At 46.4% G+C, this 22,799-nt stretch overlaps 6 protein-coding genes across 6 annotated transcripts; 1 reads left to right on the top strand and 5 right to left on the bottom strand.

The window, feature by feature from the left end:
- Nucleotides 1-72: 72 nt before the first annotated feature.
- N7484_005302 (uncharacterized protein) lies at nt 73-732 on the bottom strand (the record flags this gene model as incomplete). The annotated part of the gene is made up of 1 exon (XM_057115722.1): nt 73-732. The coding sequence occupies one exon, from the start codon at nt 730-732 to the stop codon at nt 73-75; it is 660 nt and encodes a 219-aa protein (XP_056975862.1).
- A 2,632-nt stretch (nt 733-3,364) lies between these two features.
- On the bottom strand, nt 3,365-3,766 carry N7484_005301 (uncharacterized protein; the record flags this gene model as incomplete). The annotated part of the gene is made up of 1 exon (XM_057115721.1): nt 3,365-3,766. One exon carries the CDS (start codon nt 3,764-3,766, stop codon nt 3,365-3,367), a length of 402 nt encoding a protein of 133 aa, XP_056975861.1.
- Nucleotides 3,767-4,243: 477 nt separating this feature from the next.
- On the top strand, nt 4,244-5,020 carry N7484_005300 (BTB/POZ domain-containing protein; the record flags this gene model as incomplete). The annotated part of the gene is made up of 2 exons (XM_057115720.1): nt 4,244-4,287; nt 4,342-5,020. The coding sequence occupies 2 exons, from the start codon at nt 4,244-4,246 to the stop codon at nt 5,018-5,020; spliced, it is 723 nt and encodes a 240-aa protein (XP_056975860.1).
- Nucleotides 5,021-5,848: 828 nt separating this feature from the next.
- Nucleotides 5,849-6,534, bottom strand: N7484_005299 (3CxxC-type zinc finger protein; the record flags this gene model as incomplete). Its single annotated transcript, XM_057115719.1, has 2 exons — nt 5,849-5,945; nt 6,041-6,534. 2 exons carry the CDS (start codon nt 6,532-6,534, stop codon nt 5,849-5,851), a joined length of 591 nt encoding a protein of 196 aa, XP_056975859.1.
- Nucleotides 6,535-7,592: 1,058 nt separating this feature from the next.
- On the bottom strand, nt 7,593-8,345 carry N7484_005298 (Allergen; the record flags this gene model as incomplete). The annotated part of the gene is made up of 1 exon (XM_057115718.1): nt 7,593-8,345. One exon carries the CDS (start codon nt 8,343-8,345, stop codon nt 7,593-7,595), a length of 753 nt encoding a protein of 250 aa, XP_056975858.1.
- A 2,479-nt stretch (nt 8,346-10,824) lies between these two features.
- Nucleotides 10,825-12,435, bottom strand: N7484_005297 (ankyrin repeat domain-containing protein; the record flags this gene model as incomplete). The annotated part of the gene is made up of 1 exon (XM_057115717.1): nt 10,825-12,435. The coding sequence occupies one exon, from the start codon at nt 12,433-12,435 to the stop codon at nt 10,825-10,827; it is 1,611 nt and encodes a 536-aa protein (XP_056975857.1).
- Nucleotides 12,436-22,799: the final 10,364 nt, after the last annotated feature.

Below are 22,799 nucleotides of genomic sequence, written 5' to 3'. Positions count from 1 at the left end.
GTTGACCTGATGGCTGCCAAGGCACCGAAAGTAGGTGTTCCGGTACATGATGGCTCACCTTAGCGAAGAAGATTATTCGTTTGGCCATTGTGCTCGATAATGCTTTTGAGGAAACCGAATGTCCACATTCTCTTTGGTTATACAGCCATTTATGTTGGCGATGAACATGGGTGGGAAATTAGGCCTCTGCTTTTGTATGCTCTTGTAGGATTGTTGCGGCGAGTCACTCGCCACGGTGATTGGGGCACAGTTCATATACATCTGACGGTTCCCAATACGATTGAACCATGTCCAGGCCAAAGTATATTTTCCGGAGTTAACGCCTTCCGGAATTGCGAAATCGAGTTGAAGGCCATTGTCGGTAGTGGCGCCTCCGGCAAGTTTCTCTGCCTTCGTGGGGCAACCTCCTTCATAGGACTTGATGACCTTCCATTCGGAATCTTTGGTTGGCTCACGGTCTTTGGTCAGGCTCAATTGGCATGAGCCGCCACCGTGTGTCGCGCTTCCTTCGAACCTGATTGTGTTCACAATGCCGATCTGGTAGATAGTCTCTGTTGAAGGAGCCAAGAATGCATCTGTGCGTAGTTTGCAGGGAAAATCGCTACCATGTTCAGCAAGAGGAGAGTTGTTGAGGGTTTCTTTGCTGTAGGGCTCAGGCGAGATCATGATCAGATGTCCGCTGACCATCCGTAAGAAGATTGTCTCCAGCAGTAGAATATATCGAATGAGCATCGTAAAGGTGGTAGGCTAGCTTGATCTTCGCTATGCTGGAGCACCACTTGACGAATCGAATCCCACGTAGAGGTCCAAGAATTTGGAAGGCGGGGAGACCTTTAGTTTATAAGATATAATTGTCACACGCTTTGACCACTAGTGGTGTGTTGACCAAGCCTCCCGTCTTGGTCAGCCACACTAAAGTGTCATTTTTTACCCTTTTTGAGCTTTTCCAGCGTCACACCTTCTGTATCTATTGTATAAAGTGGTTTTCCATCATCTCCAATGACCCAGCTATCAGAATCCTCAATTTCTCCGTTTTCGTCCGATCTTTGTGGAATTGGGACCAATTCTTTTGCAGCGGCTCGGAGCATGCGCATATGATCCAACCTTTTCTCCTCCTCGTCACGTCTCCAAATTCGCCGGTTGGCATCTAGAGGTGTTAAAGCAGTAAGGCTTGATAGCTGCTTTCTAGACCTTTTGGTCTGAATTGGACGTTGACGAGCTTGAATTGGGAGGAATTTCCTCTCAAGCTCATTGGTATACTCCGTGTTGATAACTTGGCCTATCTGGTAGTGCTTGAAATCGCGTTTCAACCGATTAAGCTCTTCGGTCTGATCTTTCATTTCGTCCGATATTTTTCCAATACGCTTTTCAAGCTTATTTCCCACATAATTCAGCCTTTCAATTGTTCGAGGTGGTGAATTAATAGGCGAAGAGTGTGGTTCTGGTGTGTGGCCTAAGAGCTCGAGAATTGGGTCATTTTTATGCCTTTCATCCCATCTTTTTTGGATTGGTCCGATCACAATATTAGGATTAAAAGGCCAAATTCCAGTATCTCGAAACGCGCTCTTGATAATTCGTGGTTGGAATGATTTCTGTCGGATTGAAGTGATATTTTGAAGGAATACCCGCTTTGCTGAATCGGGCTGGAACCACGCGTTTATAAGCGTATTTTCCTTCCGAAAATATTGTTTTAAACTTAAAAATGGCTTTTGGTCTAAAGGTTGAGTAAAATGAGAGGTATGGGGTCGAAAGCTGATTGGGATAATTCGGTGATTTTCGCAAAAATCGAGGAATTTAAACGTAAGGTGGGATCCATGCCCGTCGAAGAAAAGCACGCGTTTTCCATTGGTCCCAACGCGATTTTTCGTGTTTTCATGGAATAAATGAAGCTATTCTAGGGCAATTAGATCAGACGACCAGTCGTTTGGAGAGACTTAGATTTTATAGTGCTGATTAAGCGCTGGATTGTCACGGAACTAGTCCTCTATATGCGTCCGACCTTGGAAGATCAAATATGGGACCATAACCTAACCATCCGCGGCAATACACTCAATTGAGGTGACAATTTGACCCCGATCGGTCGAAGAGAGCCTATCTAAGCTATATTAATAGCGCGTCACGACCTTTTGAGCTCGTCCTTGACCTAATTGGAACCCTGTCTCGTCGAAATTGTAGATATTTTTGGGACTAATACCTTCAATCCAATCTCCAACATGGTTAAACCAGGTTATAAGACGTGAAATATCCTCTGATTCTAGCCTATTTTTATCTATAGGCTTCTGTTTAATCCAAAAGAAGCCTTCTGGAAGACGTCAGACGAATCGGCTAGACCACATCTTGCTAACCGGAGGCTGGTTAGAACGTGCTAAAATTGAATTTGCGCAACGTTCAATCTCTTGGAGCGTACAAGGCGCCCATAGATCATCAAGCTACTTAATATATCGGATTAAAGCAGCTTCTTGCATCATATTCAGCGCTCGTTGTGGTGATATTTTCGTCTTAACTTTTCCGCGTGCGTGGAACTGACGGAGTAGCGACCGATATGGAAGGCTGAACGACCGGGCTAATTCCGTTATATTAGGCTCATTTTGGTCGGATATGGTAGCTAGGGCTTGCTGGTAACGTATTTCGAGTTCAGATGGCATATTTGACGTATTTTGGTAGAGAAATGGGATTAAAAGGTGAAAATTTGACACTTTAGTGTGGTTTGACACTTTAGTGTGGCTGACCAAGACGGGAGGCTTGGTCAGCACACCACTAGTGGTCAAAGCGTGTGACAATTACTTGCTGAACTGAGATGGTCAAAGTACAAGGTATTAAATTGACAAACTCTTCGGGGTTTTCTCGCATTTAAGTATCCTTCAGGTCACTTGCTCAGGAGTACCAGAAAATGCCGAGCACAGAAATCGTCGTCATGTGGCCCAGGAAGTGTGTCAACAACTGCTTAGGACCGCTGTATAGATCTGCTATAAGATACTACTTGGGTTTGAAGCCTGCACGTGAACCGAAGCGCTCCAAGAATACCTCACCTAGATCCCCGAAAGTACGGTCCTGGTCCTGGAATTTTAAGCGAGCGTTCTAGGAGCGCTAATTCACTTTCGGCCATCTTCGAGGTGTCTATCGTATAGTATAAAGTTTCGGTAAAGGTGGTCGGTGTCGTGTTTAGCGTTAGTAGGGTCTGTATATTACTTGGGTAACTGGGCGGGGGAGTGCGCGCGACATCTATATAGGAAGGGGAGCTCATTAGAGCGGGGGCGCTGATCACCTCGCGTAAGGACTAAATCTCGCGTAGGATCTCATCGTGGTTATTCTAAGAGTGTGGCTCGAGGTGGGGTTGCGGGATCGCGGGTCTATCTGCTAGGGTCTATAGCTCGTGTCGAACTTCTGTAAGGGCGGCACTGAACTCTTCTTTGAGGGCGACAAACTCTTCTTTGACTTTTAGAAGCTCTTCCGTATGTAATTTGTCTCGCTGTCTGATCTCCTTCCTGAGTTTGACAAATTCCTTCAATAGCTCCGACGCGTTCGGGTCCTCGCTCTCTGTTGATGATTCCGAGGCTACCACTTCACGTTGGGATACCCGCTTGCCCTGGGTCTTCTTCTTTCGCTGAGAACGCGCGTTGCTTTGTTCGATATCGAGTTCTTGTTCCTGGGCACAATTGTTGGACGGCCTGGTGGAGCGTCTCGGTCTTAGTAATCGCGGTGGGGAATTTTCGTGCTCGTCGCGGTCGGGCGGTTCAGGGGTTCGTGTCTCGGCCCGTCCCGTCATTTTCGTTCGATTAGTGTCGCGCGTCGGTCCACTAGCTGCCCAGTTGTATAGTACCAAGAGCTGCTACAGGATCAAGCACATATCGTTATCGGATACAGTGTGAGGTAGGTACAGTCGATTTGATGGCGTACAGTCACTCAAATTCCAGTACAGACGCGCTCGAAATCAGTTTCACCTATTTACTCTCTTCAATTCTTTGTTGAACTCTATTTTGCATGGCGCCATACCCTTTACGGTTAGCCTACCCTTGACCCAGACTATTGGCAGTATCTTAAAACGGTAACAAACAATGGCACAAAAATAGCTATCGTATCATGGCTGTATGGGCCATACTCTTTCGCGAACCACTCACTTGCAAACAAGCCAAACAGACTAATTCGCAAGAAAATCGGTCGGTTGTCTGGTCACTACAGCTCTCATCCTTCCCCCCTTTCAGCATCTCCTCTCCACAAACTCACAGCATTTCAACTTGAAACAATGTCCGATATATCAGACGCAAGTGCCAAGTATTTTGCGAGATCGTATGTACTATGCCCTTTGTAGTAAAGATGTTATCTAAACGCTTTTTGATCTAGTATTATTCCACTCTATCATAATGCCTGCGTCATAATTGGAGTCAATCCTAGTGACTACAGTTACACAGTATCGAAGGATCTTCTCTGCAGAGAATCTAAATATTTCTCAGCAATGTTCGAGGGGAGATTTAAAGAGGGACAGCAGCAGACAACAACTTTGGAAGAAGTCGAAGGAGTTGTTTCGGTACAAAGCCTTGAGGCTTTCTTACAATGGCTTTACCTCGGCAGAATCAAATTCGATTTAGATAAACCCGAGCACCATATCGCAGCTGCAATAGAGCTGGCGCGGTTTGCAGATATGTGCGATACAGCTGGGATGGAATCTCAAATCTGTCGGTATATAAAGGATATTCTGATCGCTAACCCATGTCCTGAATATGTGGGTGGGGTGGCTGTCCACACCTATTGCCTCACATCTCAGCATATCATTTCGGCGACTTTCTTACCTCAGGGGCACGCAATCCGTCGCATTCTAGCTGCAGCAACAGCGGATGGATACCTTCTCTGTGAAAATCACAAATTTGCCAAGGAGGCTAGAGAATATCCCACCTATGGAGTTGACCTTCTCCAAGAAGTCGGCTTGGTTTTAAAGGGGCTGAAGTTTGAACAGTATAAAGCCACTCATGAGGATCCTCTGACCGGCAACAAACGCAACATCTACAGATTTCGTTCATCTTAATCTCATTCTCCTTACGAAACACATCTGCGTATTTATCTTCGCTCTGAAATGTCGAAGACGCAAGGTACATAATTTTGATCTATTTGCTGCAAATTTCGGCGGTAATTGCGCAATCTCGGCGAATATGTATTTATACACCCTCTACGAAAAGGAATGTTGTCAGCTTTGGGTTGGTTACTTGTGAGGGCGTCGAGATATTGGGTATCAATCGTATGATCATTTCCAATGGATTATACAGTAGCTCATCATGTGACTATAGCTTACAATACGTTTCGAAATTTCGCAATTGCTTAAGCCGAACACAGACTAGCGTGTTTCAGTATTGAGTTCGGGAATGAATCTAAGAGGGTAAAATGGTGAAACTGATCCGAGCGCGTCTGTATGTTCCAAGCAATACCTCGCTTGCTGCTGATTGCGAGCCTTCGAGCCATCCTCAATTAGTGTATAGTACGTAAAGCTGTACGGGCAATATCTGAAAGAGCACCTTACAATCTAAGCAGACATCAGTTGGAATGTTCTGATTTCAAGTGACTATAACGAGACGGCCACGCACGTGACGACAAGATGACGACAGTAGACGAAGTTAAGTGTGTCTGGGCTACTTGCGTTATGTTCCTTAACTTGTGAACAAAGACCAAGTCAAAAGATTAAGCATCAATTTGAAATATTGGTGAGAGAGACAACAAAGCGCTTGCCGCATTTTACTTGTCTGTAAATGATCCAAAGATAACTCGAAAGAAAAAAGAAAACATTGTCTTTGGCCCGATTCCTTGCTCAGTGTCATACACAACAGAACCAGGGATCATGGAGTACTGTAACACCAGCTGATCAATCATGTTGCAGTTTCCACCCTGGTGTTTCCATCACGAAGCCGTGCACACTCGCACTGGATAGTTGGCGCACGGATTCCCAGATCGAGGACAGCCTGTGTACCAAGAATGTGATGCCATGTAGCGCAGCGCTCAGAAAGACATTCTAGAATAATTAGTTACTGTATAACAACGCTTGTACCATACTTACCTCGCTAGCACCGATGCTAAATCCTCATTCGAGTTGGGACAATGACCAACTTTACACCCTTCACACAGTTCACTGTCGTGCGGTCCTCTGCTCAGGCCAGAAAAACTGGGCCGCTGTACCTCGATGCCATTCCATTTTTTGAGCCAGTATGCCACTCTTGCCGCATAGCACTCAGTATCTAGGACTAGCCGACCAACTGCTCCGCAATTTTTGCACCGCTGGTGATACACTCGTGCATTATATCGCTGTCGGGAGTACATGCAAATTGTAATCGCGACTTTCTTGCTCGACCAACCGCTGGAGTAACATCCCTTGTTTTCGCACATAAATCGACCCATTACGTTTGTGTCTCGTTCCTCGATGTTGGTTTCCTCATCGTCGGTGTCAAAGAAGTCTATCAGAAGCCCTTCCTCGTCTAATAGGCGGGCTACGTCGTCATGAAGCTTTGGATGGAGCGACCACAATTTCGCAGCTTTGCGTCCTTTGCGAGGCATTTTCAATCTAGGTGGGATCGTGAAATGTTAATGATGTCGAAAATTTGCGCTGAGAACTCGGGATATGATCGAAATATGGCCTTGGATGGGCTTATGAACACTTTCCTTGGAGAAAAGCTACCCCGCTTCAAAGCAGCAGCTCTACCTCTCGAGGACAACGCATCGCTACCAGAGCACGAGTTGATTGGTAGATATGTTTATGTAGTGTGACACAACGCTAAACACACTGCTGAGATAAGAATGAAAACAAGGGAATGCTCTATAAGTACTCTCGGATATCACGAAATACTACGCGAGATCTCACAATATCCCCAAGGAACTCGAGAGGGTCAGAATCCCGAAATAGAACACAGCTATTTCATTTCCCCTGTTTATGATGCAGTGATATGCTTACCATTGTCGTCATTTGCTAGCCAATATTGTCTCCAATCAAATCCCCTTACAACCCACAAAAGAAAAAAGGCCGTCATTGGATCAAAATTCAACCTTGGTTTAGAAGCGGACTTCTCAGGCACCGTGCGAATGGTCTTGTTGGTGCATTTTAGCACTCTAATCTTCCCTCTGCCCAAAAAGAGAACCACTGATTTACAATACACCAGTGAGAATATGACGTATAGTAGACCTCGTACGACCCATGTCCAGGTAGATACGTTAGGACAAAAAGATCCTCTTACACAAGCATAGATAGTCTGATGCTTGAAGTGGTCTACTACCAACACACATACTCTCGCTGGGTAGGGTGGGAGATACTGAGACAAATACGTACGTAAGCTTTCTTGTGAGTATCTGATATACCCTGTTGTGTACGCTTGAGGGGAGCTGAAGGATTCGCTGGTAGACCAATGATGGTGGTCAATTGAGGTGACTAATTCCAGACAGGAACAAAGTAGTTACCACAAGCAGCAATTGAAATACCCGGGTAGTTCACTTGTAATAGCCATACATAAAGGTCCAATCGAGCGAAGTATCACTGTGATTATGAATTTACCATAATCGGACGAACCATAAGCGAGAGTTGATTCTATACCCCTATAGGACTGGCATATACAATATAGGTCTCATTTGGCATAATCAAGCGTTACCTCAAGTCTGACTGGACCGGGGGGAAGATTGCCACCAATTCCACGGACATCGGCAAGATCCCATGTGTAGGCGTTCTGAACATGACTTGCATCTCGAGTAATTGCTGAGCAGATATGGGTGAGAACATCACATATCTGCATACCTTGAATCTCCAGGCCAGCGTTCTGTGCTTGGATTGCAGATACATCAAATCCGGACCAGCCGTCGTTCACAGATGAACCGAAGTCAAACTCTCCCCACGTCGACGCATAACCACCTTTGGAATCCAAAGGGATAGCAGTTCCAGGCGCAGTGGCCCATCCACCCTGGGAATTCTCATCAAAGGCTATAAATCGCGACTGGCCGGCGGCAAGAGTGAGTCTCCTGCAAGCCTTGCCGTACCAACCGCCCTGAATACCGTCTGGTCCAAGCTTATTCCAGATCACCACACTCCAGCCTTCTCCCTCTGCTGGGCCATTGAAGCGAACCACATATTTGTACTGGTTTGCTTTGTCGCCAGGAACTTCGATGATATTGCTCCCATATGGAGCGCCAACGTTGCGTGGATGTGCTTTCCTGTCGCTAGGAGGCGTTGACCTCGCGAGATTTGCGATCAGGTATATGCGAGGTGAGTTTAGCAATCCCTGTCTGGGAAGATATGGCGCTCTTTCTGAGCACGGGCGTTGCTGGTGACTCTGGCAGCAGATTGCGGAGCATATGAGCGCGCCCGTCAATCGGAAGAGTTGCATATTCGTTAGGGACGTGGTATGGTATTGGGAAGTCAAAATGACTGAGATTGATTGAGACTGGGCAGCGACACCGAGAAGGCTCGACTTCTTATGTTGTGCTTCACACGCAAGGTTTTCCTCTGATGTCAGATGATGCAAGATGGGGTTGAGCCATGTAGATTGATGCGTTTAGCGTGAGTATCAACAGTAATGAAAGTATTTTTCTCGCAAGGTCGATTGACTGCAACTGGTGAAGGAAGTTGTCTTCCTGATATCAAAGTTGTTGACAACTTCAACCACCGACGTAACTGTTTTTATTTTCCACTGATAGAGCAGTGAATACCACTAGCGAGGGGAATAGATCAGTGCATCAAGGTGGAGCATTTCCCAGCTCATGGTTTGATTGATGTATACGGCGTAGTATGTCTCGCTAATATATCAAATTTTCAGCACTTTACTTAACGTAATCGCCAATAAGATGAGTACGCATTCATCCAAGTAGCTATAGATATCCATAGTGTCGTTATAGTGTCGTTCCTGTCAGAAAACCCCCTGTTGGGTATAGCTAGGCTCAAACATGACCATGGCGACAGTGGTGGGTGTTAAAGTAGGCTTTAGACAAGATCACCAGGAAGGCTGTCGCCCTTGTACAGGCTCTCGATACATCAGTCACCGCTGTGACATTTCGAGGCAGGGTCGTCCATCGTTCACCCATCCTCTGCAGACTTTTGTACGGTATTCGGGCCAGAACAGGATACCATGCCGTAACAGGCCAGAGCACGGACAGTAGGTCCCAGAGAACGCCCAAGAGAATCTATGAACCTTCAAAAAATATATATATTCTATGAGATTCCTTTACTAGCCGGTGCACCAATCCCTCATCCTGCTAAGAACCATAGCGAGGCAGCCCGGACACCGGAGCCAGACTCAGACATCCACATAATGACTCCACATTTGGCATATGGCTCGTGCTCTACATATCTTCACGCATCGTCCCCTTCTCGCTAATTAGCATGCTTCGTAAATTTTCTACAGGGCGGATTTCCTGCAGGTTCTTGAAAGTCAAAGTTTAAGAGCCAATGATGTGGTGTCATTCTGCCGTCATACTTACATATTCAGCAAAGTGATCGTGACAACGCTAGTGGTGCACGAGACTCTTTGTTTGTATATCGCAAGGCGGGCGTTGACTACTGTATCGACAAAATCAGCCACACGATCTCAAACATTCAAGCATCAACTTACTTTCACGGATTCATGGCTACCGGATATTGCTTGACCTCTGCGCCATTATCTAGGTGGCTAGAAACCTTATTATAGATATCCCCATCAGCATTGGTCTGACATTACTATTACCAGTTTCAATCGCGCTTTACTATGTAAATCTCAACCTTAAAACGGTGTTATTACTATGAATAATGGGGAAACTGAAGCCCATTCTACGAGTAGGCTCCGAAAGCTCTTGATCCTACTCTTCGAAAGATACTGACAGAACCAGGAGATCAGGTGACCATCAGGTCATTGTGGATCAACGCTTTCTCCTTCTTCTTCTCTTACTTTCTTCTTCTCTGCTCAGTACTCACACAGTTCATGTTGTATTCTCTGCTCCTTCTGTGCTCTTGTAGCAAGCTCCATGAGCCTGTGCTCCTTTTTTGTTTTTTTCTGGCCCTCCAGAACCACATAATGACACAGCCATTTGATGAAATCGATCACGCGATTTTAGTGAACTGAATGCCTGTCCAGACGAGATAATCCACCTTGGCCACAACCGTGCGAAAGCCAATCAAGAAGTAATCAACTTCCGTGATGTGATATCTTCCACGTTCTGCTTCCTCATCGAGCGATAAGGACCATTCAAAAGTATTGTTTGCCAAGTGTCTGAGGCTATATCGCTGAGATTCGCGGCCTTGGAATAAGACCTCCTGGCATTGACTTTTCTGCTCTAATGTGCCTTCCAAGCTTGCTCGGCTAACCAGCAGCATGGAAAAATCGTATTATACAACCTTGCAGCTTTACTCTATATGTCGAAGGGGTGGCAGGTATTCCTATCTGGATACCGGTGGAGGAGCCTCCAGGTCACGCAAATAGAGTACAGTGCTTGCTTTGAGAACGAAAGCAGCACAATCTGTCATTCTTTGAATATGCGGTCTTTAAAAACCAATGACCCATCCAACAAAGAGTATGGAGTCCGCCTAGCTCCGTGTCCGACAATCAACTGCGCGGCGAATGTGTATCGGGGCGATTCTACCTACTACAGTACCAATTCGACGACAATTACGCAACCAAGGCTTGCGATATTGGTACAGATTTGAAGGTTTGTTTTGCCTTACTGAAAAATGGTATACAAAGCTTGTAAGCAATTGAAGATTGCCTGTTGAAGCCGAACACCTAGAAATATTCTCGTCCAATCAGAAATCTCGGTCTCCTCATCTAGGAAGCATAGTAGATGTAATTTTCTAGAACAAGGAGGTTGTCAGATCAAGTTGTATCTCACACGACTTGCTCATATCTGACGTTGTGTCTGCCTTGACGAGTAGTCGCAGTGGCCCTTTTGCTTCATTGCCTCTTGGATGAGACGAGCCATACCCCGATTTTTGCGGGATTGAGCAACCTCCGCTGGCAATGCCAAAATACAAGGTAAGTTCGGGCCCTGGAGCAATCTGCTCACCATTGCGGGGTCTTCCCGCTTGACGGCTAATAGCAGGGCTGTCTCACCCCAACGATTGATCACGTCAATATTGATTCGAGGATGCCCAAGCAACGTTTCTAGCATGTCCAGTCTCCCGTGACGAATGGCCACACAAAGCGCCGTCTCCTCATCGGGACAGTTCAACTGGTTGATCTGCAGCCGACCCCCGTGCCAGACCAGCAGTTGGACCATATCGCGATGGCCCTCCTGGATTGCGAGAAGAAGCGGCGAGTCACTGTATATGTCCATGGCATTGATTTTTGTCTTTGTGTGGGTGAGGAGTAATCTCACCACTGCGGTGTTTCCTTGTTGTATAGCCAGACAAAGAGGAGATTGGGAGTCCCCGCGTAAATTAGGGTTCAGACTCGGCTTACTCAAAAACCATGCAAGGACGGTTGTATCTTTTCTTCTGGCTAAATGGTGGAGCGAAGTAGAGGGAGTATCGTATTTCCCACACGTTCCGAACGTATTGATCTCCACGTCCTTCTCTTGTAAAAGTCTCTGCGTGACACGATCTTGGAATGAATAGGTAGACCACCAAAGCGCAGTCCTGCCGTGACGGTCTTGACGGTTCAGGAGAGTCTTCGCGTGACGGAGCAGATAATCTACCGCTTGAATATGACCGCCCTTGGCCGCTGTGTGGAGTGGTGTCCGCCCCTGTTGATCCGCTGTATCAAGAGCTTCTCCCTGGAGGCGCAGCATTTGTAACATGGACGTATCTCCGCGGCTAGCGGCTGATGTTACCGTCTCCTCACTCCTGGCGAGCGTTTTAGCAGGTGACACGAATTCAGGAGAGGTCGCCTTCCAGTGATCAAGCAACAGATCTACGATCTGGCTCCTGTTGCTGATGCATGCTTGAATCCATGGCGATATTCCAAGCTGATCTTTCGCATCAGGGTTGGCACCGCTTAAGAGTAGCTGGCACACCAAGTCTTTGTTGCCTTGAAAGACCGCAAGCCAGAGCACGGTTTGGCCCTCGCAATTTGGCAGGTCGATTCTGAGACGAGGGTGTTGCAGGAGCTGGCACACAACAGCAGATGATGACTTACTCGCCACACTGAGCCACAGCGCACTTTCTCCCTGGGTATTTCTCATGTTCACGCGTAGCCTTTTCTTCTGCAGCAAAAGTTTGATTACCTGCTCTGAGCCGTAATTTGCGGCCGTCATGAGAGGAGAAAGACCATCGACCAGCGCATTGATATTGGCTCGGTAAGAAAGCAAGGTCTTTGCAAATCTGCGATTGTTGGTTTTAGCGGCCCAATGAAGTGCCGAGCTGTTCTGATGCTTGACATTGTGTTTGATCAACGCCAGACGCAGCTTAGGATAGATGTTTCGGTGGGCCTGAGCAAAAGCACAGATTTCGCCGCCCATTAAGGAACTGGCTATGATCCAAAGGATCTCTGTTGGGAATTGGATAATGGACATCTGTGGGTATCTTTAGCTTTGTAACACCATTGAGGCATCGACCTTTCATACCTTTGGTCTCAAATTTCCCCACGTGAACATACATGGAAATGTTCTAGGAGAATGTATTGCTTCGCTTCAAGACGACGAGTGAAGTCGATGCGACTATTTTTTAACCAACTTAGCATTACATGAAGTTGGAAATTTGGAGATATGAGGAGCTTTAAATATCACCAAGACAAATGAGTGGGCGCTTGACCACCAGCTAGAGTTCCATGCCCACACGCAACCAAGGCTCTGGGAACGTAGTTACATATTTCAGGAGCCTCACATCCCGCCACGGAGTGAGAAATTAATCGCTAATAGTGCACTCATTGGGTTCGAAAGTCCTCACAGCTCGCGATCTCTCCAGCGAAGAACAGTGCTGGCCCCGGGGTCAAGTACAACAGCTCTAGGATTTGGCTTAAGAGCCCCAGGATCAGGCTAGCTCCCAGGGCCAGTGAATGCATTCCCAGTTCCGGCTCAGTCATTCGCGGGATCACTGATTGAGATCCCAGGACCGGTTGTCGCTTGACACGACCTGGAATTGTAACATGAAAGGCTCTCTGGATCCGACGGCTAGCATTGGCCGAAGTCCGGCTTATGGTGTCAATCATTGATGTGTGTTGTCCAAGACAGGTCAAAGTAAGAGCGGTAGTACTATAGTCAATGTGGCATGGCTACAGTACACTCAGTGGAAATAATTTTGAGTGTGCGATGGCTTGGACCCTGAAAATCCGTCATCAACAAGTGAGGCGACTTACTCAGAAAACAGCATGATCGCCGGCCTCTGTTTTGAATCAACAGCCAATACTGAAGTCCAGATGATGGTGATAAAGGTGCATGCTGTCGCAGTCGATCGTTAATGGCTGCCCATCGTTTTCAACTGTTGAAAGTACGGTCGTTGAGACAAGATTGAACGTTGATCAACGCTCTTCAGACAAAATAATAATTGAATGAAACACGGAAAAAAAAAAAAAAAAAAAAAACCAAACAAATTAATAATTTATTATTATTTAAAAATTCCAGAGATTGACTTGAAGGCATGTTTCACCCTGACCATGACCATTCACTTTTCATCTGCCTGTTGACTTTTGCATAGCCAGTCACCTTAAGTAAGTCGCGGTTCAACAGGCCTGACTTTGCATAGGTAACTTCGATGCACCCGAAAACAATGCCCTCCAGAAATTGATAGACAGGAAAAACTTCACCGCGGTAATATAAAGCGGACGGTAACAAGACCAGTTAATAGACCTATAAATATGGCATCCTTCCCTGGTTCTCTATCGAAATAATTATCTTCCTTACTGTATCTTACGGATTCTCTCGAGCTAAAACCAAGATGCCTTCCTGCAGCGGACTGATGAGTCCCTTCTCTTTGACCCAGACTCCTGCTGTCATTAATACCCACGGTGGCCACTTAAGCCACCAAGTCACCTGCCTCTCTCTACCCATCGGTGGTTCACTCCACTATGCCCGTCTTCGTGCCTGTGGGCCAGAGCTTGGCGACAGTCCTTTGGTGAGTGCTATATCCATGTACCTTGTCGAGTTGAGCTAATAACGTGACTTCTGACTAGCTTCTCGACCATAAAGAGTGAAAGTAAGGCATCCTGTAGGTAAGTCTCTTATCAGCCCCATACCCGTCGGCCAGTGCTAAAACACCTAATGTTACGACCAGCTAGGTCTCCTCACATACGATAGCCCCAAGTCAACACCTCAAGGTTATATAACTACCTATCAGTCACACCGATAACAAAATCACCATGAGACCCGACGCTTTTATATGAGTTATGGGCCCGGACTTTGGTTCTACTCCTGACATATGCTTATCAAGTAGTGTCTCCAGTGAGACCATCAGCCAGATCTCCAAGTATTAAACATCGCCATTCTCGAGCCCGTCTAATGCATATATCGCCGTAATCCTAAATGATTCGATATTCTGATAATGTCTTAAGTATGGCTACTTATGCACGCCATCGCGGCCACAGGTCTCGTGCGGCTGGACCTCTCTTAAAATAAGTACGCCTACTATATGCTTCTACCTTATCACCACTAGTTAATCATCAGCCATGATCTTGGCTAGAGGGCACATGGAGCAGACCGGCCTCATGGAGCTACAAGACGGAAGATATGTTAGATCGGTTTGGAGATAAGACTTATCTCCATAAGACGACTCTTTCGCTATCTTGGCAGTGTCGTCTATCGTAGGTGCAGGGTGAGATTGGATAAAAGACCGTGAGTGAACCCTCATTATTAGACACATGCTGACTGCCTTACAGGGTCACTAGCTAAGCCGCTACGAGACATAACGTGTAGCTAAACGAGCCTCGCACGCGTCTTACACCGTCGTTACTTTTTCTAGTAAGCGATGTATCTCGCTTTAAAAGCCGCGTCGAAGTGTGAAAGTCGCCGTAAATAGAGATTGCCCGATCCCTTCATTCTTTCGCCTCACCTACAAATACAGACCGAAAACACCAGCTCCTACTCCACACCCTTGTGAAGCTCAGGCAGCCATGCGACTAATATATAGACCGAGAATACACGACGCATGGTAGATATATAAAGCGATAGGTTTGACTATCGAGGAACCCTTTCACGGGAGGCTGGCTTCCTCATCTAGAAAGCGTGTAAGTCAGAAGAATGCCGAAGGTCCATCCAATGGGTAGGTATCTCTCGCTGTTCGGGACAGACGTCAATCGCAATGAATCAGTCCAAGAAGATGGCCATGAGCATTCAGATCTGCCACAAGGGTTGTCGCTTTCTGCGGTCGCTGAGATGGAAATCATGATCCCCATCGTCTGCTTTCAAGCCCAATTATTGAACACTGGAATATTTGCCAGACTTTTGCAAAGGGTCATCTTTATGATTCAGCGGTCCCAAAATGAGTTTATGCAATTTGGATTTTGCAGCCGTCACCCGTCCCCAATCGTCCGTCAAAACACTGATCGGCCATCGGATGAATGTGAGTCTACGGTCCCTTTTCTGATCGTTTTGCTAATGTGTGCCCAATAGAAGTTGTCTCCGTGCAGTACCCGAAGCACGTCAACAATGCCGCAGGCGTTTGACTGCCATATTCCGGATATGCGATTCCTTTCGGAGTACACGTTGTCATTTTCCCAAACGAAAGGGTATGCTGAGCAACATGCTCACGAAGGGCTTGATCGCCACGGTTGTCTGGCTCAAGTCAGTGCCATGGCTGGACTTGGTCGGTCTTGTGGGAGTCGGTCTTGTGGGAGTCGGTCTTGTGGGAGTCGGTCTTGTGGGTGTTGGCTTCTGGGTGTTGACTCGTGGAATTGGGCTCGTGGGAGTGGTTCGCGGAAGTCGGCCAGGAGTTGAGTGAAAATTGGATATGTCTGCTCGGGGTATGCTACACGGCGATTTCAGTCGGCTACAGCTGTGATACCAAGCAGGAGAGAGAGATCCGAAGCGATCTTGAAAGAGTTGACTAGAGCGAGTATTGGTCGGGTCGAAAGTTGGAGACCGGCAGAGCCACGCCAAATCGTGGTCTGTGTTGTCTACCGGGCGTCACTAGAGCGAGTCACGGATTGCGCAAGGTCGAACATGAAGAATTGTGAGTGGGATCTTCTCGGACCCGATGTTAACTGACGTATTTTGAAATGCCGTGCGGACCACTCCGCGGGACATGGCGCAAACACTGCCACGCGTCTTGGACGCCTCACCGCCTTTGCAGTCGCGTTGGATCGATAACGGCCTCCCCTTGTCAAGCACTGCCCGAGGGGCGCGTTCGCCGCCAATCATTCTTCGCTTTAGCGGGCTAAAGACGAGTCTCCAAGGATGACTTGTCGCCAGTCCCAAGCTCGACATCTTCGGAGACATCACGCTGTCTTTCTACCCAATGGGAGTGGCAGCGCCGACACCATTTGACATCTTTGCTCCCGACAAGTGGCTCACCTGGCGCTCGCAAACACTGGTTACCTGCTGCGCGGCCGATTTCTATCGATGTCCACGGACCGTCTGCAATAGACAGCGAATGTGCATTCTAGCGTGTCATCCACTCGGCTTTTGTGATGACATGGATATCTACGCTAGCGCATGCCGTCCCCATGCTTGAACAAAAGAACGCGATCGAAACAAGACGATACTTGAAACTTGAGGAGAGGTTCAACAAAGGGAATCACTTCATTAAATGAGAACCTCGATGAATATACCCACATCAATGGGCTCTATAGACTCGTCCGCCAAGCGGACCATACCAGAGTGCACCCGCTGGTTCTTCATGGCCTGCAAGTGGAGCAATTGTACCCAAATGTGGGTGGCATGAAGCCCACATCTGGGAAGCCATGCAGTGCAACCTACAAGCTCTGCAACTCTGACCCGACTGTCATCGCAAAGCCATTTACTAAGTGCCACCGACGGTGGGTTTATTTCAGCTAGCAAGGTTCCATGCGGCCTTTCAATTTTAAGCACATTACAATGCCTTCCTACTTGATCATATCACTCATTCTAGGTCTGGAAGGTCTCATGGAGGTGCACTCAAATTGCGCCGTCTCTCCGGTATCAATCAAATCACGATCCTACTCGCGCCGTCCTAAGTGAAATGTATCTCTCGAGATTCTTGTTGGTTGCTGACCCAAATTGGTGCAACGTGGTTTCCAAAACATCCGCTGCCATTTTATCACGTGACACCTGGCTCCGGCCTCGATTTCGCTCAAAACAAGTCAATCTGAGCTTCCAAAAAATCTACATCCATTTTATTGATGGAAAGAAAAATACAGAGAATTCTGTACTGTACTCAGCGGTGTCAAATTCACCCAGAAACTCGCTCTGGGTAGATGTGGGAATCTACGAAGAGGAAGCCAGGATCGTGTAAGGATAGCCCTTCCACCGCAAATGGCAGAACAAAGAAGGACTCTGCCACAATGGTGCTTGACCTTTAGCTCAGTTGCTAGCCATTCAGGCATATGGATGAGTTTTGCGCCAGGATGTTGTGGTGCGAGATGCAAGGTCCTTATCTCTCTACGTCGCATCGTCTTGTCGAGTCCCTGTGACATCTGCGCCGTCGCGTACATTCCTGCATGGCTGTATGAAGTTCATCTTTGCTCGCTCCGGGCCCTCCCCAGCGTGTTTGTTTGCTCTCTTTCCAAGCACAATTAGCTCTGCTGACTTTGATTTAGAGAATACCACCGTCCTGATCGCCGACGTTGCGTCATGACTGACGCTTCTCCGGCCACCTCTCATTGAATATACCTCTCAGCCCTGGGCATCTTATCGCACTTCCATGTGTCTCATCAGACAAGCAGCTTTGCGTCGCTGATCTTGTAGCTGATGTCCCGCGACGCATGATCCCCACTAGGCCTTGACTTGCCTGGTCGAGCATGTCCCCCGTAGCTGCTGACACAACAGTGACTAAGGCGACTGTGAGGCTCTTTGGTATTTTTCCAAGTGCCTCAGCGAGGACTCAAAACCGAGACCAACGTGCTCATCATACCGGACAAAGCTAAGGGTCTTGGATGCAGGGCTCATTCTGCTTTCATCCTGCACGATGCTTTTTCAACCGCCTGCGTAGTTGCTGATCAGACCTCTATGGGATACCTTCATTCCTGTAGATAGATGGATGACTGCTTTCAGTGAGAGACATGCAGTTTTTCATGTTGTTTGATGTTCGTAAGATGGTAGCCTTGTCAGTGTGTGGGGCAGGGGGGAGCTTACAATGTAGATATACACGACGTTCGTGTACAGTGTCAATTTTATCGGATCTAGGGCTCACACGCAGTATTTGATTTAATATGGAACTTGCCTTTGTGACCAGTGGAGTTGCTGAGCATTAACTTTATGGCCTTTTTGCATCATACGTGATGAACCTTGACATAATTTAAATCCGATTTGTTTCGTGATGTATCACAGTCGTATCTAAAGAGACCGGTGTAGACTTCATTGGTCATGTTCTTGTGAGGGCACTAAAGAGATTCAAGGTCACGCATGCGACTTCGATGTCATAGCGTGTGTAGTCTAAAGATGGAACATGTTGTTTATTCATTAGCAGACGTGCAGCTATATATATATCGAGAAGATTAAGGTGATTTCCAACCTGATTCTTGGCGTACACTTCGAATTAATGACGACGATCTAGCTTTCTTCCTAGTAATTACCAGCCGCATGCCACGACTCTATTTTCTGTCAAGAAGGACTTGACAACGGCTGTTGGCCTATGAGGAAAAAAATACAGTGATGTGGGTGTGGTCTTTTCCCAAGTCGGACGAAGTGTGCGCGAAGGGTGACACACCGCCTGAGCGACTCTGTTTGTCAACGCGTCCAGACTCAGCATTGACAGTCTGCTCGTCGACGCGTTGACACTGTCACCATCGACAAATTGTTTTCAGTGCTGGTTACTTTTTTGGGCTGGTCACCGTTCCAAGCACTGTTTTCCTAGGAGGCTCAATTGTTTACCAACGCTCATTCAACTGTTTACCAGTACAGGCTCAACTGTTTAGAAAGCCGATCAACTGTTTAAGAATGCCGGTCGACTGTTTAAGCACTCAACTGTTGATGTAAACGGATTCAACTGTTTGCCAGGCCAGGCTCAACGGTTTATCAGAGCAGGGTCAACCGTTTACCAGAGCAGGGTCAACCGTTTACCAGAGCAGGCTCAACCCTTTACTAGAGCAGGCTCAACCCTTTACTAGAGCAGGCTTAACCGTTTACTAGAGCAGGCTCAACTGTTTACTAGAGCAGGCTTAACCGTTTACTAGAGTAGGCGCCACTGTTTATGAATGGTCATTTAACTGATTATGGACGCTTAGTTAACTATTGAAGCACGCTTATTTAACGGTTCACGACGCTTAGTTAAGTATCACCATAATAGACTAGTTGCTACTATGGACTATTAATCACCGCATCTACCCGTCACCACTAAAGCTAACCTTAATAGTTATCTTGGGTTTCCTGACCTCTGAGATAGACGTGAATAATGCGTTCTTGCCTAAGTGTGATGGTCTTTGACTGAGCCGACTAGCCTGGACGTGTGTTTATATATGTCAGAGAATGGAGTCCTTACGTGTTCTCTGAGTTCGCACTTTTTTACCGGAATTCTCCGCTATTTCGTTTATGTCATATCATGTGATATTTTACTTGATTTGTTTGTTCTGTTTGATTTCTACTCTAAATCTCAGGTATTTAGTTCTCGTATTTCGGCAGAATAGTTTGAATCTTATGCCAATTTCTTCTCCACTTTCTATCCTGAGAATTTCCTGAGAAGACCCTGAATTAGCTCAGCTTGACCACATTGCCTTGTTCATCTGATCTAATTCCCTGAGATTGGTAACCAGTTGCCCTGCCAATCTCAGACAGTTATGAGCCCGGTGTGCCCTCTCTAAGCACAACAATATCCTCATATTTTGACACTATTCGTGTCGTTTTTTCCTGAGATTGGTAACCAATTGCCCTGCCAACCTCAGACAGACACGATTTAGGTCGTTTTGACCACACGTAGCTGTACGTGTGGGTTATTCTGAGATAGTCTCTAGTCTAGAGATATCTCATATTCTATTCTGTTGAGCCTGCTAGTCAGCTAGAGCCTCATAGAATTACCTCTGAATTGTGATATTTTCACATTTCACCATTTTTGACGCAATTCTAAGTCAGAATTTGTGTTCTCTGTCCACACGTGTGACGTGTGTGTTACCTACACGTATCTATACGTGTTTGTGTGTTTGTGTGTTTGTGTGTGTTTGTGTGTTTGTGTGTGTTTGTGTGTTTGTGTGTGTTTGTGTGTGTGTGTGTTTGTGTGTGTTTGTGTGTTTGTGTTATATAAACACATAAATTGTGTGTTTGTTGTTTGTGTTTGTTATTTGTGGGTGAAAATTCTGCAAGTTTGCTGGAAAATTCCGGTAATATCCTGCTATATATACCCCATTTTCGTGTGGAGAATTCTTCCTTCTTCATATATTTTCTATTCGATATTCCGTGGAGAATTCAACGTTGAATTCGGATATCCCACCTGGTGGAGCTCGGGTGGAGCTCGGACTAATCTTGTGGGCCTACCCCACAATATTGTCTATCATATTCTTCTACCTCATCTCCATATTCGCCAAAATTGAGCTCGTCAAGCTCAGAATTCGACAATTTGCATATCCTCGAACGTTCCAGAACGTCCAGAATCCTCAGAATCCTCCATACGAATCTCTAAGTCCCCAAAAATCACGTCCTATCCTTCAAGCCTCACTTATCTTTCACATATCTCTCACTTTGACATCATTTTGACCTTACTTCCACCATGTCTACATCCACAGATGTGATCCTGACGGGTCCTACCACCTGGCAGCTCTGGTATACCCAAATTAAGCGCCTCGCAAAGCAGCAGACTGTATGGGATTATATCAATCCAGAACAGAATGCACCTCAAGCAGCTTTACCTAGGGTACCAGATATCACAGATATCAACGTGGACGATGCATTATATAACAGACAAGTCAAACGTCGCCTAGAGGTCAAAGACGTGTCAGAGAGAATTCGCAAAGTGGAAATTGCCCTACAATCTACAATCAATAAGTCAATGAAGGAGTTTTTGATTAATAAAACAACTGGATTTGAGATGCTGCGAGCATTATATCTCCTATATAATCAGCGAGACGTCTTACACCGGAGAACAGTCGAAAAACGGTGGAGGAAGACGATCTAGGGCCCATCTCAGGGTCAGAAAATTGAGGATTGGGTCATCCAGGTGCAGACAATATATCATGAAGGTGTTATAGAGGGAATTGCCATCGTACAGACGACGGATTGTGCACCTCTAGACTTCATGGACGCCGTGCACAATATTACCCCTTTATGGCATAACCGAACCTATAACGAGGTCATATCAAAGATCAAGAAAAATATTCAAGTGGATTTTGACGAACTTTGTCTAAGTTTCAGCCAGAATCTCGATATTGAAAAACCCAAGACGACCTCATTCCACCAGTCACATGCCACGTTCCAGGATATTCCAGACCAGGCAGAATAGTCTAAATCAGGCAAATCGACTAAACAGACACCTCGTTGTCCCTGTCAGAATGTGCCAAATAACGGAAATCACCGATTCCAGGACTGCGCCTACCTCAATCCGTCAAAAAGACCAGCGAATTATACATGGGATGAAGACGTGGATTCACGCTTTGAGAGAGCAGCTAGCAAGAGCTTACCATTCAAGACAGCCTTAGACAAATTCAAAAAGGATAATATGGGTGCTAACGCGGTTAGCATGCTAACTATATTCAACCAGATCGGGTTGAATCAACCGCAAGAGACCCCAATTCAGACGTCATACCACGTTTCAGCACCGCAGAATTATCCAGATTGGGCCTTTGATACAGGGTCAAACATATATGTGTGCAACGACAGATCGCTATTCTCTAATTTCGTAGAACGGAGCACATACGTCAAAGTCGGAGATACTAGAACGCCGGTTCTAGGTATTGGATCAGTCTCGTTCCAGCCAACCGAGGGAAATAGCCGCTTCGACCTCCATAACGTCGCATATTCCCCATCATTCCACGTCAACCTCATTTCCGCCTCGCGTGCACGTGCAGCAGGTGTGTATCTCAACGACCGGACTAGCTGCCTTGAAGGCAAAACTGGCAACTGGTTATGCAAGGTGGATTATCAAACTGGCATATTGCTAGTCAAATAGGATAAAGAGAACGTGTTTCAGAACGCATTTCTCACATCAAACTACCATATTAACAGCCTCCATAAGCCTGATATAACTACCACATATGCACAATCAAACGTCTTGCCAATTCGACCAGTTACCTATGGGACGTCGTCTAGTCCCTATATAACCAAGGCAACCATAGAGCTCGTCCATAAGCGTCTAGGTCATATAAGCAAGGAAGTGGTGCAGCACGTCCAGGATTCGACAACTGGCATCGAGATCGACAAGACGTCGATATTTCCACATATTTACGAGACATGTTAGCTCAGCAAGGCAAAACGTCAGATATCAAGGCGTCCCATGACGACTGGAACGTCCCCATTTAAGGCTATCCACTGGGATCTCACCCATATGCAGCGCACTCACAATCAGGTGCAATATATTAGTCACGCATATTATCCCGTGACTGGTTATCATATTTCAACAAATTTATCAAGCAAAATAGATATTACAGACAACTTAAGAGCCAAGATTGCCTTTCTGAAGCGTCAATTTGGAATTCAGGTCAAGGTGCTCCATACAGATGGTGACACGAATTTATCACAATTTACCTAAATTGACTGCATACGACTCGGAATTCAATACCATTATACGCCACCTGGTCAGCCGGAGCAGAATGGATATTCTAAGCGTGCTGGAGCATAAATTGCTGAATTATGCCGCTCCATGTTGATTGAAGCAGGTCTTCTAAGCT

The sequence above is a fragment of the Penicillium longicatenatum genome (genome assembly GCF_028827895.1).
Source record: "Penicillium longicatenatum strain IBT 33135 chromosome Unknown contig_2_segment0_segment0, whole genome shotgun sequence".
Taxonomy (NCBI): domain Eukaryota; kingdom Fungi; phylum Ascomycota; class Eurotiomycetes; order Eurotiales; family Aspergillaceae; genus Penicillium; species Penicillium longicatenatum.
Note: the sequence above shows the minus strand (reverse complement) of the source record. Positions and strands in the feature narration are given on the sequence as shown.